At 68.2% G+C, this 13,399-nt stretch overlaps 1 protein-coding gene across 10 annotated transcripts in view; it reads left to right on the forward strand.

The window, feature by feature from the left end:
* NFIC (nuclear factor I C) overlaps window positions 1-13,399 on the forward strand; it is a 46,431-nt gene that overhangs the window by 16,722 nt on the left and 16,310 nt on the right. For all 10 annotated transcript variants that reach the window (XM_074566054.1, XM_074566056.1, XM_074566053.1 and 7 more), the window contains exon 2: window positions 6,886-7,417. In XM_074566054.1, the coding sequence (XP_074422155.1) occupies window positions 7,000-7,417 (418 nt within the window). In that variant the 5' untranslated portion in view covers window positions 6,886-6,999. The remainder of the gene's footprint in view (window positions 1-6,885; window positions 7,418-13,399) is intronic.

The following is a 13,399-nucleotide window of genomic DNA, read 5'->3' on the forward strand; positions in this document are numbered from 1 at the left end:
AGGGAGGGGGGAATTAATCCCCCTTGGAAAGGCCAGGACGGAGCAGGCAGGGCTAAAAATATGTACAGAGGGAAATAAAACCTCCTGCGTCAGGGGCTAAAGCCGGGCTCAGAGCCCCGGGGGGGCTGGGGGGGCCCTGCCTGGTCCCAGCTTCCTCGGGGCTTGGGGGGGGGATGCTGAGCGGGGGCTGCATGCTGCTTGCCGTCCCTGGGGCAATCACGGTGCTGCCAGCGCCGGGGCATCTCTCCTGCCTCAGTTTCCCTCTGCGCTCTTGGGGGTGCGAGCTGCCACCGTCCCCGCGGCACATCCCGGCAGTTCCCAGCCTGGGACGCTGGGGTCTGGGGTGGGCGAAGCGCTGGGTCTCAGGCACCGCTCCAGCCCTGCCACCCCCGTAGCCGCAGTCCCCACCGTGTGCCAGGAGCGGGGCTGGGGGGGAGCAGGCCACCCCCGGGGCCCCGCGCTGACGCAGGGCCGGGCGGAGGAGCTGGCAGCGCCGGGGCCTTGTTGGCAAAGCTTTTTTTTTTTTTTCCAGTTCCAGAAAACATTTCCCTTCCTTGGAGCCCCAGGGGGGTTTCGGCTGGGAAGCCACGTGGCCCCCGCACTGCCGGCCACGGGATGCTTCCTGGGGCGGGGGGACATCTCCTTGGCCATGGGCCGGGTCCCCTCAGCGCTCCCCCTGCGCTGCTCGCAAGGTTCCTCCCGGACCCCAGCAGCCGCCGTCGCATCCTGCCTCTGCTGCAGGCTGGCTTGGCGGGTGCCGTGCCTCAGTTTCCCCGTCTTTGGAAAGCCAGCACCGCACCTTGGGGACAGGCGGGGTCACCCCGGGGGGAGGTGGCTGAGCTGTCAGCTCCTGCACCCCGAGGGGGACGGGCACAGACGGCACCTGGGGGAAATGAGGCACCTGGGGAAACTGAGGCACCTGGGGGGAAATGAGGCACCTGGGGAAACTGAGGCACCTGGGGGAAATGAGGCACCTGGGAGACCCGAGTGTGTCTGCAGGCAAGGCAGCGAGCGGCCCCAGGCGCCCCCACCTCCATGTCTCCCTTCCCAGCACCCGCTCCCCCCGGCTCCTCTGCCTGCCAGTGCTGGCTGTGCCGCCGCTGGGTACCATCCCCGGGGCATCCTTACCCCCTCCCCACACCCTGGGCACGCCGCTCCCTGGTTTGGGGTGTATTTAGCAAAATCGGGGACCATCAACGCCAGTTGTTGCTGGAGGTGAGGGTGCCTGCGTGCAGATCAGAGGCTGGGTGATGGGCCCGGGGTTGGGGCAAGTACCGTGCTGCCGGAAAAGCCCCCATCCCTGGCTTGAGCCCACCTGGGCCACCCCCGGCCGCCGTCTGCCGGCGGTGCTGCCTCCCCGGGGAGGGCTGTGCCGGCTGGCGCGGGCCCAGGCAGTGCTGGCACCTGAGCCCGGGGCTGCAAAGAGAGCTGCTTTTCTTCCTGCTGTTTTCCAAAGCAACTGGCAGGTTCGCTGCCTGCCGCGGCCTCGCGTGACCTGCGGCGGCGGCCTCGGCGCGCTCCCCGCGCCCCCGCTCACAGCCGCACCACCTGCGAGGGCGAGCGCCGGCATCGCCTCCCGCCCCGGCACGTAGGCGCAGGCAGGTGGGCACCGGCCCGACGCGGGGTGCTCGCGGCGCCCGCGGGGCAGCAGGGACCTGCCTGCGCCGGGATGGCTCAAAGGACCCGGCGGGGTGGTGGTCCCGGGTGTTTGGTGAGCATCGGGTGTTTTATTAGCCCATCCGCTGTCTCCCAGTCTGATCCTGAGCGGGGCTGAGCATCGCGGCAGTAAATGAAGCAGGGGAGCCCCTTTCTGGCCTTGCATCCATCCTGGCTGACGCTCCCAACAGGGCGGCCGCATCCGGAACGCGCTGAGGGTACGGTCCGGCCCGTACGCAGCCCCGAGCCGTGCACAGAGATGTTGGCTGGAGGATGTCGGAGGATGCTCTTCTCTGGGGAGGGGGGAAACGCCCTGGGGTCCGGGGAGAGGAGCTGCGGGGAGGTGGCACCGTGTCCTGCCTTCACCTCCGCACGCGCCAGCGGTGCCAGCCAGGCTGCCCCGGGCACCGGGACTCCGTGCCCCGGCAGGGGCTGCAAGAGGGGTTTTGCAAGCGTGGGGCCGGGTCGTCCCCGCCCCGGCTCAGCTGCTGGGGGGCAGCATGGCTGCCACAGCCTGTTCTGCCCCACGGGCAGCTCCGGCGCGGGGCCAGGTGTGTGCCGGCGAGGCCAGCACAGCTCGTACCGTCCCCGGCTCCTTTCCCGGGAGCTTTGGCTGCTGCCACACTCCTTCCCGCTGCCCCGTGCCCAGCGTGCCTCAGTTTCCCCCTTCCCAGCACGGCGATGCTGCTCGCCAGCACCGGGGAAGCCTTGTTAGGACTTGCCGAGCAGGCCGGGAAGCCTGGCCGCGCCATGCTGGCGAGCAGCAAAAATTATGAATAAGCTCTTGTTAATAAATACTTTATGATGAATCCAAATAGATTTCCTCCTCTGGAGCAATTATTGTAAAATGGGCTCTAATACGGCGCAGGGCCGCCCCGGGAAAGGCTGGGTGCTTTTCAGGGCCTAAGTGCCTCCTTCCATCCCCTCTAATGAGCACTTCCCAATCATTTGCATCTGTCTCGGCAACAGGTCTCATTACCAGGTTAACTTATTACTGAGAGCCGCTTTGGCGAACAGTTAAGAAGCGGCTACCAGAGGCTTCGCTGGGGCCACATGAGAGCGGGTTTCGTCCGTGCCAAGGTTGCCCATGGGCGCCAAGAAGGGGAAACTGAGGCTGGGGCAAGGAGCAAATCCCCCCCGTGCCCCTTTGGGCTGCTGGGATTTGGGGATTTTTAGGATTGCCAGAACCTCTGCGGCTGCATAACCCCCGCCCGTCGCTGTGCCAAGGCTTCCCGTGGGGGCACGGCACCCAGCACCCAACTTGCCAGCCCCTGCCCGGGCTCGCGCGGCCGCGGGGAGCGGGACGTGGCAGGAGCGGCGGCGGTGGTGGGAGCCGGCAGCGGTTTGGAGGTGTGTGGCTGGCTGGCGGGGAGGCTGAGCATCCTTTCATAAAATAAACCCTGTGTGGTCCCTGCAGGGCCGGGATGCAGCAAGGTCCTCCGCGTCGCTGCCTGCCCGCGGCAGGGATGGCATCCCGCGCCTGCCCAGGGCTGGGGCCGTGCCGGTGAGGAGCCAAACCTGCTGCCGAGGCGACTGACCCTTCCCGTCCCTCTCCTCCTCCTCCTCCTCCTCCTCCAATCCCCCCATGTCCCTCCCTCCCCCCCCCCCCCCCCGCCCCCCATGAAAACTGCTCGGGAATTTCCTGAGGAAGTGTTTTTTCAGCGGAAAATTCAGGCTGTTTCGCCGAGCCCGACCTGTTTGGACATGGCGCTGGAGCGGAGGATGCTCCGAGCCCTGGCCAGCCCACGCTGCGGTGCCCGGCCGCGATGCCCCGCGCCTGGCGCTATGTCTCAGGGTGGCACAGAGCATCCTCCGCTGTCCCCAGGGTGGGAAGGCACCGCCGCGGCCGAGCAGCCGGGGTGCAGGGCTCCAGCACCGGCCGAGCCGGTGGGGACGGGCAGGAGCAGGAGCAGAGGCGCTGCCGGAGGAGTTAATCCTGGCATGGCGTGCCCAGCTCCACGCAGAGCATCACTCCTTCCCCTCCCCACTCCATGGCAGGACTAACAGCAGGAAAGAGCTGGGCTTGACCCGTGCCTCAGTTTCCCCTCGTAGCATCTGGCAGGGAAAGTCAGCGCTCCGCCAGTCCCTGGTAGGGGGGTGCGAGGGGGGCCCTGTGCCGGCGCCGGCAGCACCCCGACGCAGGCGTGCTCCTCCTCCCTGGGTCGCGGGGCTTTACAAGCCCGGGCTGGATGGGGCCCAAGCGCAGGCTCTGCTGCCAGATTCCCGTCCGGAAATGCCCCGGGAGCAGCCTCGTCTGGGGTATTGCAGCACGTCTCTGCTTCCCAGCCCCGTGAAGGAAAAACAGCAGGAGAAATACTTAACCAGCCAATTGCCGGCGCTCCACGCTGCCGGCCGGGCTGGGGGGGACGGCGGGGACCGGTGACGGGGACAGACGGAAAGCGCATCCCTGCCTCTGCTTCCCGAAGCCGCGCTGGCCGTGAAGCTGGCCGGTGTCAGCCAGGGTGGGGTGCCTGGCCGAGGGGCTCACTGGCCGTACGGTGCCAGCAGCGTGGCAGGGATGGAGGGCACGACGGTCCCCAAGCTTGTCCCCTCAGCACCCAGCCGTCCCACCCATCCGACTATCTGTCCTGGTGCTCCCCGGCCGCCCTCGCCTGGCCCCGCTAAAGCGGCTTAACTCTGCGCGGCATCTCGGCGCGGGATAAACCAGGCGGGAGGGAAAGTTGGTGAGGGGCTGATCGGCTTTCGGTGCCGCTCCCGTCCCACCGTAATCCTGGGGAGGGGGGTGGCCACCATGGCCTCAGGGTTGCCAAGGGCCATCGGGTTTTCTGCACGCAGCAGGTTTTCAGGGGTCCCAGATGTGGGTCCAAGTGGGATCTGTACACCGTGGTGAGGGGGGGCAAAGCCAGCGTCTGCTCAGAGCCCCCCCTGAAACCGGGGCTTGCACTTGCCACCCTGTGGCAGAGCACTGAGCATCCCCCGGCCCTCGCAGAGAGGGCGAGCAGCACCCATGGGTGCTGCCACCCCCAACACAGATAACCTGGTTCTTGCCCGACGTCCCTGCGGCGGTGCCCGGGGTGGCACTGCCCAGGGGTGGGCAGGGACGGGGACAATGGTGCGGTGTCCCCGGCCCCGGCCCTGCAGCCAGCCCTGCCGCCAGCTGCCTGGGGAGGGTGGCGGGGCCGGGGGATGGCAGCAATTTGTAGGGCTCGTCTGAATAACCGGCCACCAAGGAAGATCAGCCGCCCACCGCCCCGGCCAAGTATTGTTTTTGGAACTCGCTGCTGCTTTTTTCGGCTCCTGTCTTACTTTTCTTTGACCTTCTTCCCTGATTTAAGACACATGCCCAGCCCTTGCCCAGCTGCACTGAATTAGCGGCTGCTGCCGGGGAGGGAACCAGACCCTGTGGCCGCGCGGGGCTGCAGCCACCCCGGGAGCAGCCGGCGGGGACGGGTCCACCAAGGCAGGGACGGATTCCCCCGGCAGGATGAGTCCCCCAGGCAGGGATGGGTGCCCAGGGTCAGGATGGGTCCCCAAGCAGGGTTGTGTCCCCACAGGTGGGATGAGGTCCCCAGCAAGGGTGGGTCCTCCGTGGGTTGTGGGGGCGACACCCGTGGGGACACGGCTGGGTCTGGAGCAGGGGCTGTTGGCTCGGGGGGACAGCGGGGTCTGTGCCGGGGTGATGGATCGGTGCTGGCAAATAACGGGGGTCTGTGCGTGGTGGGGGGGGTAGTGGGGCTGTGCTGGTGGTTGGTGCTGGTGATTTATGGCGTCTGGGCCGGGTTCAGGGGACGGTAGGGGCTGTGCTGGGATGTTTGTGCCAGGTCACAGCGGGGTGCGTGCAGGGGACGCTGGTCCCGGGGACAGCAGGGGCTGCACCGGGGGACCTGTGCTGGCTTTTAACAGGGTTTATGCCAGGGGAGGGGGTTTGGGGTTTCGCAGGGGCTGGTTTGGGGTTAATGGGGGTCTGTGCTGGACTTGGGGCCGCGTGGGAGTTAGCGGGGTCCGTATGGGGCCGGCCCCCACCGGGAGCCTGCTTCGGGGGACACTGTTCCCTCCAAGGAGGGTCACTTGGGACAGGGCTGCTTCGGCCGGGAAATGCATCGTTGCCCTGGGATGAGCGGGGCCGATCGCCATCTCCAGAGCCGCTCGCCTTGTCCCACTACCGGGGCTCCGTCCTCCCCCAGCGGCTGCCCGCGGTCCCCTCCTGGGTCCCCCCCGGGAGCAGCGCCTGCCCCTGGCATCCCCCCCCTGCTGGGAGGGTGACCCAAACCCGGGCATGACCCTGCGAACCGGGGCTGTGGCACGGTGGGGGCGGCTGCCACCAGCCACCCCCTGCCCGGCCCTGGCAGCCTCTGGCGGGACTCGAGCGTCGAGCCCAGCTCCTTCCTTCTCCACGTCGTCACCTGCTGTGAGGGACCCTGAGGGCCAAATCCTGCCCTCGGGGACAAGTTTGCTGCTATCCTGGCCCCGCACGGGGATGATTGGCCCTCTCCCTGCCATTTTCCCTGCCGGGAGATGCCCTGACACCTCTCTGTCCCGTCCCTCGGGGGGGTTGTGGCCCCCCCCCCAGCCAGGAAGCACTGATTTTCCAAACTGGGATTTAAAAAAAAAAAAAAAAAAAAAAAAAAGGGATGTGGGAAGAAGGGGCCGGGGAGGGGGGGGATGCATTTTCCTTGTTTTCTTTTGGGGCCAGACTCGTCCAGCAGCGCTCGCCAAATGGAAAAAGGCAGTCAGAGCACTCCTTGTGCACTGGGCCGGGCGCCAGCCGCTGGGCTGGCCGCAACTGGGGCAAACTGGGGGAGTTTCCCGCTGGTCTGGAGAGAGCGGAGAGCTCCGAGGCACCCACAGTCCCTAGGGGAGCACCCGGCATGCTGGGGGTGTGGGGGACCCGTCCCTTGGGTGCTGCGGTCTGGCAGCGCCTGGCGCTGGCACGGCAGCTCCGGCGGGTGCGATGGCAGGCGGGATTTCTGTCAGGAGCAGATCCCGGCACGCGTGGGTGGGAAGGGGAGAGGGTCCGGGTGCTGCCGAGGCGGCGTGCCTGGCGCCCGGGAGCGTTGCAGCCGGTGGGATTTATGGGGGGCTGCCGGGATGGGGGGGCATCCGCTGCACGGGGAGGGGTTGCCCGTCCGTGTTGGGCACGCGCCTCTGACACAGCTCTTCCTCCTGGGTGTGCTGGGATGGAGCCCGGTGGGGATGTCCCCAGCCGTCCCCGGGGTGGGTTTGGGGGGGCTCAGCTGGGAGTGACCGCCTGTCCCTCTGCTCCACCAGGATGAGTTCCACCCCTTCATCGAGGCGCTGCTCCCCCACGTCCGGGCCTTCGCCTACACCTGGTTCAACCTGCAGGCCCGCAAGCGCAAGTACTTCAAGAAGCACGAGAAGAGGATGACGAAGGATGAGGAGAGGGCGGTGAAGGACGAGCTGCTGAGCGAGAAGCCGGAGGTGAAGCAGAAATGGGCCTCGCGCCTCCTGGCCAAGCTGCGCAAGGACATCCGGCCCGAGTGCCGCGAGGACTTCGTGCTCTCCATCACGGGCAAGAAGCCCTCGTGCTGCGTCCTCTCCAACCCCGACCAGAAGGGGAAGATGCGCCGCATCGACTGCCTGCGGCAGGCGGACAAGGTGTGGCGGCTGGACCTGGTCATGGTCATCCTCTTCAAAGGGATCCCGCTGGAGAGCACCGATGGCGAGCGCCTGGTCAAGTCGGGCCAGTGCACCAACCCCATCCTCTGCGTCCAGCCCCACCACATCAGCGTCTCCGTCAAGGAGCTCGACCTCTACCTGGCTTACTTCGTCCGCGAGAGAGGTGGGTGCTCCGTGGGTGCTCGGTGGGTGCTCGTCCCTGCGAGGCAGAGCCAGGATGCGTCCCAACCAGATCCGGCTCCCTGCGATTGATCCTAGATTGTTCTCGCTTTCCCCTCTCCCCCGATGTCTGTCCCATCCCTGGCTTGGGGACACCACTCCGGGACACGTTTCCTGTTGGCAGACCTTGCAAAAGGAAGCGGGTGCCCCCCGCCCTGCCCACACGGACGCTCTCCCCCAGCCGGGATGGATCCTGGCTGCCCCGGGAGGCGCGTGCCAGGGAGGGGAGGAAGCGAGCGGTCCCTGAGGATGCTCCTGGCTCTGGGCATCCCCGGAGGGGGGGGTTTGGGGGGGTTCACCCCGCATCCCACGCCTGCCTGACGTGGCTGCCTGTGCCGGCAGCCCGGTGAGGAGCGGGTGGGCGGCATGGGCAGGGAAGGGACAGCCTGTTCCCAGCGCATCCCCCGAGGGCTGGAGCTGGGAGCGGTCCAGCAGTGCCAGTTTGCCGTGGGCTGCCGTCCCAGCCCCTCGCCCGGCGGGTGACCGAGGCGGGGACAGGAGCGGCTGGGGAGGGGGCAGCGACGGTGCCAGCGGGGGCAAACCCCAGCAGCTTCTGCTCTGCAATGAGGGGATGCTGCTCCCCTGCCCTTCACCCGCCCAGGGGTCCCACGGACCCGCTGGGAGAACTGGGCTGGTTTCACTACAGCGAGGAGGGAGGCTCAGACCTGCTCTCGAAGCCTTGGCAATCGAAAGGGGGAAACTGAGGCACGGTGGGCAGGGCAGACGACGGTTTCCAGGCTCAGAGGATTAGGTCCCTAAGCCATGGTCCTCGCTGCCAGCTCACGCCACCTCCTCGCACATTGGGCAAGGGAAGCTCCCAGTAGCTCCGGTCAGATCTTATTTTATCCGGGCAGGTTTGCTGTCCCCGGCTGGTGACATGCTGGCACAGACACCCACCTGGCAGCTGGGGTCCCCCACGGACCCCGACATCCCCCAGCACCCTCAGGCGGGTAAGGAGCCCAGGAAAATGCTTCGTGATCCCCGCAGGCGAGGGCAGGGTGGGTTTCGCAGGGACGATGCCGAGCCAGGGGGGGCCGCGACGTGCAGCCCCGAGGGGCAGTCGAGGGGCTCGCAGTCCTCCATGGCCAGGCTGAGCTGCCCAGGTGTGCAGGGACCAGGACATCGGTCCCCTCCTGGCAGCACACACCCACAGCACTGGGTGATGCCCCCCCAGCTGTTCCCCCCATCCCCATCGACACCACGGTGGGGGGACTGTGGGGCTCCTTGCCCGGCACTGGCCAGGGCCCAGGGCCAGACAGTGACACCATGGAGGGCTCCGCGGTGTCAGCAGTCCCAGCAAAGGGGGTGCCAGGGCCATGAATAATGGTGGGCACAGACAGCCAGAGACAGCTCTGCCCCTGCCTGGCCAGCGGTGGGGTACGCTGGGTGTCACTGGGGAAACTGAGGCACATTGAGCAGGCGACCCCACCCGGTCCCCAGGGAGCCACATATCCCGGGCAGGGCACTGGGGGCTGCGCCAAGCCCTCATGGCTTTGGGGACAAGCAGGGCACAGCCTCTGCCAGTGAGTAGCCAGGGCCAGATCCTGCCCCAGGGCCCAGGTGGGACCCCAGGCAGGTTGGGGGGGCATTGGCGATCAGCTGAAAGGGTGGACATGTGCGCACGCGTAGTGCCGGCTTCACGTGCCCATGCATGTGGCTCGTCCGCTCGGGGGCAGGATGGGGCCCGGTGGTGCACTGGGAACAGCGGGTGCTGTGCCGGGGACAGAGGGGCCCCGGGCACTGGCTGGGGTGGGGGCGTGGGTGCCCTGTGCAGGACAGGGCAGCAGCTGCTGGGCAGGGGGGTGTCGTGTATTGGGCTGAGACATGGCTGTGCTGGGCTGAACTGGGATGGGGTACTGGGCTTAACTGGGGTGCCACATGCCATGCTGGGGGCACGCCATACTGGCTGGGATGGGGGCACTACATACTGGGCTGGACTGGGGGTGCCCTGTGCCGGTTTGGCTAGAGGTACGGTGTCATGCTGGGCTGGGGGGTACCCTGTACTGGGCTGGACTGGGACCCCCCCCCATGCTGGACTGGGAGCCCTACGGTGGCTGTGCTGATGGCAGGGACCAGGCCCCCTGCGGCAGCCCTGACGGGGTCCGCTGCACCGCTCGGCGTGCCGCATTGGGGTGCCCACGCCGGCGGGTTCCCTGGCCACGCCGCAGCCTGTGGGTGTCCCCGGGGAGGTGGCTGCCCCTCTGCCACCCCCCACCGGCGACCTTGACCCCGGCGTCTGGGTCCCCAGCAGCCGCAGTCACCTGACTGTCTAATTGGGAACACAGCGGCTGTAAATACTCTCTGATAAGGCCTGGCAGCCTCTCACTTTCCCTGTTAAGGTCGCTCCCTGCCCCGGTTAAGGGGGACCGGGACAGGCCAGCAGCACCGGCTGTGCCGGGGGTGGGACCCCCCCGGGGTGCTGCGGGGTGCTGGGTGCTGCGGTGGGGCGGGTGCTCGGCATTGCCCCGGCCCCAGCCCTCAGCGGGCACCTTCTGTGGGGCTGTGGCTGGTGAGGGGTTATCCACGTCGGTGGGGAAACTGAGGCAAGGAGGGACAGCTACTGCAGCAGTGGGACCCTGCGCTGTATGGCCGGGTCAGGCGATGGCACCGCTCGGGGTGCACGGGGTGTCCCCCGCCATCGCTCACCGCGTCCCTGCCCAGCACGCTGCCGGCTCGCTCCCGCTCGCTTTTCCCCGTTGCACATCTCACCCTGCAGCTGGCCCCCCCCCCCCCCCAGCAGCCCCGGCCCCAAAGGAGGAGGCTGGGGGGGATCTTGGCCACTCGGAGCCCCCTGGCTGGGCAGCTCTGGTTCCCCGCAGCCCCCGCGGCCCCCCATTATCAGGCCGGAGCACGTGGGCTCTGGGCTCTCCCGCCTACGCCCGGCCCGTTTTGCTGGTGTCAGCACAATTTCTCAGCCGCTGCTCTGGCAACGGCGGGGAGGGGAGGCGGTGGAGGAGCCCCCCCGGCGCTGCTCTCCCCACCTGGGGTCAGGGGCAGTCTGGGGTTGGGGGTGCTGAGCTCCTGCCCCCCCTCCCCGGACCGATGCCAAGGGCCAGCTCTGCCTCTCGGTTCTTTCTTGCCCCCCATCCTTCTGCCCAGAAGACCCACCCGGCTTTCCGTGCCCCCGGCTGCGCTTGGGGAAACTGAGGCCTGAGCGATGCCGGGCTGGGGGGACACCCTGTCCCAGTTCCGCTGGCCCCAGGGGGGCCGCCGTGGGGTGCGGGGGAGCGCCGGATGGGAGCAGGATGGGTGCTGGATGGGAGCAGGATGGGTGCAGGATGATGGGTGCTGGATGAGAGCAGGGCTGGGAGCAGGATGATGGGTGCAGGATGATGGGTGCAGGATGATGGGTGCAGGATGATGGGTGCAGGGCTGGGGGCAGGGATAGGAGCAGGGTGCAGGGATGGGAGCAGGATGGGAGCAGGATGATGGGTGCAGGGATGGGAGCAGGAGGGTGGGTGCAGGGATGGGAGCAGGAGGGTGGGTGCAGGGATGGGTGCAGGATGATGGGTGCAAGGATGGGAGCAGGAGGGTGGGTGCAGGATGATGGGTGCAAGGATGGGAGCAGGAGGGTGGGTGCAGGATGATGGGTGCAAGGATGGGAGCAGGAGGGTGGGTGCAGGATGATGGGTGCAGGGCTGGGTGCAGGGCTGGGCTGTGCACACCGCAGTGGGGGAGGGGACGGCGCTGCAGCCAGCCCAGAGCTGGGTGTGCAGTGGTGAGGGGGGGGCTGGGGGGGAGAGGGGGGGGGAGCTCGGAGGTCGCTGGTGAAAGTCAAAAGCATTGCAGTAAAATGGTAATCAATCTCCCCAGTCGATGGTGCCAGGACCTTCGAAGCATTACAGAGAGATTCCTCCCAGCAGCTCCCGACGGCAGCAGCCAGTCTGGGGGGGCTGGTGCCCCCCTCCCTGCACCCTCACCTCAGTGCTCCCCACCTCTGTGGGCCCCCCCTCCCTGCGCCTTCACCCTTGTGCCTCCATCCCGCATCCCTGCATCCCGCATCCCTGCATCGCCATCCTGGTACTCCCCATCCCTGGACCTCCATCCCTGGACCCCCCTCCTCGTGCCCCCGGCCCCACATCCCCATCCCGGGATCCCCCATCCCTGGACCCCATCCCGGCCAGGCTCCAGGAGCCGGGGAGAGGCAGGATGGGGTCAGTGGTGGCCCCTCGCACCTTTTGGGGTGCTCTGGGGCTGGCAGGGACCCTGCAGCCGGTGTGCTCAGTGTGGGGCCGGCAGGGGGGGCAAGGCTGTGCCCTGCAGTGAGCTTCCCCTGGCAGTGCCTGGCAGCTGAGCCCGGCTTTGCCTCCCCCAGGGCTGTGCAGGGTGGGAGCAGATGGGTGCCCAGGGCAATCAGGCGGCGGCCCCCAGGGTGGCATCCCGCTCCTGGCACCCCTCGGCACGCTGCCACGTGCAGCCATCCATGGCGCCGGCGGGGGGACAGCAGCCGGGGGGAGGCAGGGACCTCCACGCCGTGCCAGCATCTGCGTCTCCCACCGCCTGGCAGCCCCTTATCTCCCCTCACCAGCCTCGCTGCTGGCTGCGGCGCGAGGCAGATGGCACCAATCTGCCGGGGAGCCCGTGCCAGGGCTCTCGTCCCGAGCGCGCCTGCGGCCGTGCCAGGCCGGCCGTGCCAAACGTCTGCGCGGTCCCTCCAGATGGAGGAGCAGGCGTTTCCCCGGGCAGCGCCGTTCCGTCAGCCCCCGCACAAATATTTATCGGCAGGGTGGCGAGGAGATTGATGGGGTGCACAATATTTGGGCTCTGCCGTTTGCAGAGCTGGGCACCAGCGGGCAGGCAGGACGGAGAACCCCCCGGCACGCAGATACAGACGTGCAAACCCTCATCCCGCTCCAGGTATCTCTCCGCTCCCAGCCAAACCAGGAGGCCGGGGTTGGGGGCAGCAGGATGGGGAGAGCCCAGTGGGTGCGGGAGGAGAGACCCCCCCCCCCCCCGCCCCGGGAAAGGGCACAAGGGTATGAGACATCAGGGAATCGACAGGGGCTGGGTTCCTGCCCTCCAAGAGCTGCGGTGACCCCAGCCATCCCTGTCCCCTGCAGCGTCACTGCCTGGGGGACCTGCCCTCCCCAAGCCTGGCCCCGCCGTGAGCCCGGCGGCAAGCAGCAGCCAGGGCGGTTTCGGCGCGCTGGAGCTCTCTGGATCGATGTGCCGGCGACCTTGGGGAGGTCAGGGCTTCCCCGGCTCTCCCGCAGTGCGCCGAGGCGGAGGCACGCCGGAGCCAGCCGGCTTCCCCGCAGTGCCCGGCTGGCAGGGGGCAGCCCCAGCCCTGGGGCACCACTGAAGCCAGTTGCCCCGTGCTCAGCACCGCAGCCTCGGCCGGGGTGAGCGGTGCCTGCCGGGGACCTGGCACCGGGTGCCGCATCCTGTGGTGCCGGGGCGGGGGGGGCAAAGGGCCGGAGCGGTTCCTGTGCCGTTCCGTGGCCGATGAATAAAAGATGAGCGAGCTCTGTCTCGCGAGCACCTGCCGTCCCCCGCCTTCGCCACCCGTCATCCCCCCACACTGGCAAGCGCCGTGCCCTTCCCAGGGCCGCAGTTGCCATCCTGGCCGGGTGCCCGGCTCCGTGCCGCGCTGGCAAGGGACAGCTGGGGCGGCAGATGCCCGCGGCGCTCCCTCCCGCCGGCGGCTGTGGGCATGGGGTGGGGGAACAGACGCCGCCAAGCCCCCCAGCATGCCACTGCGCCCCCAAACCGGGCTGGCACTGACAGCTGGGGACTGGGGTCCCCTGCCATGCCAGCCCCCCCGCTGGGGTCTTGGCCAGCCCAGGGGAGGGCTTGTTCCTGCCCGCCCCCAGCCCTGTGCGTCCTGAGACTGCAGCCCCGGGGCGGGAGATTCCCACAATGCACCGGGAGCGATGCCTGCGGTCAATGCGGGGGGGGAGATGGGGGTCACGAGGGCCATGGGGGG

Source organism: Larus michahellis, chromosome 23 (genome assembly GCF_964199755.1).
Source record: "Larus michahellis chromosome 23, bLarMic1.1, whole genome shotgun sequence".
Lineage (NCBI taxonomy): Eukaryota > Metazoa > Chordata > Aves > Charadriiformes > Laridae > Larus > Larus michahellis.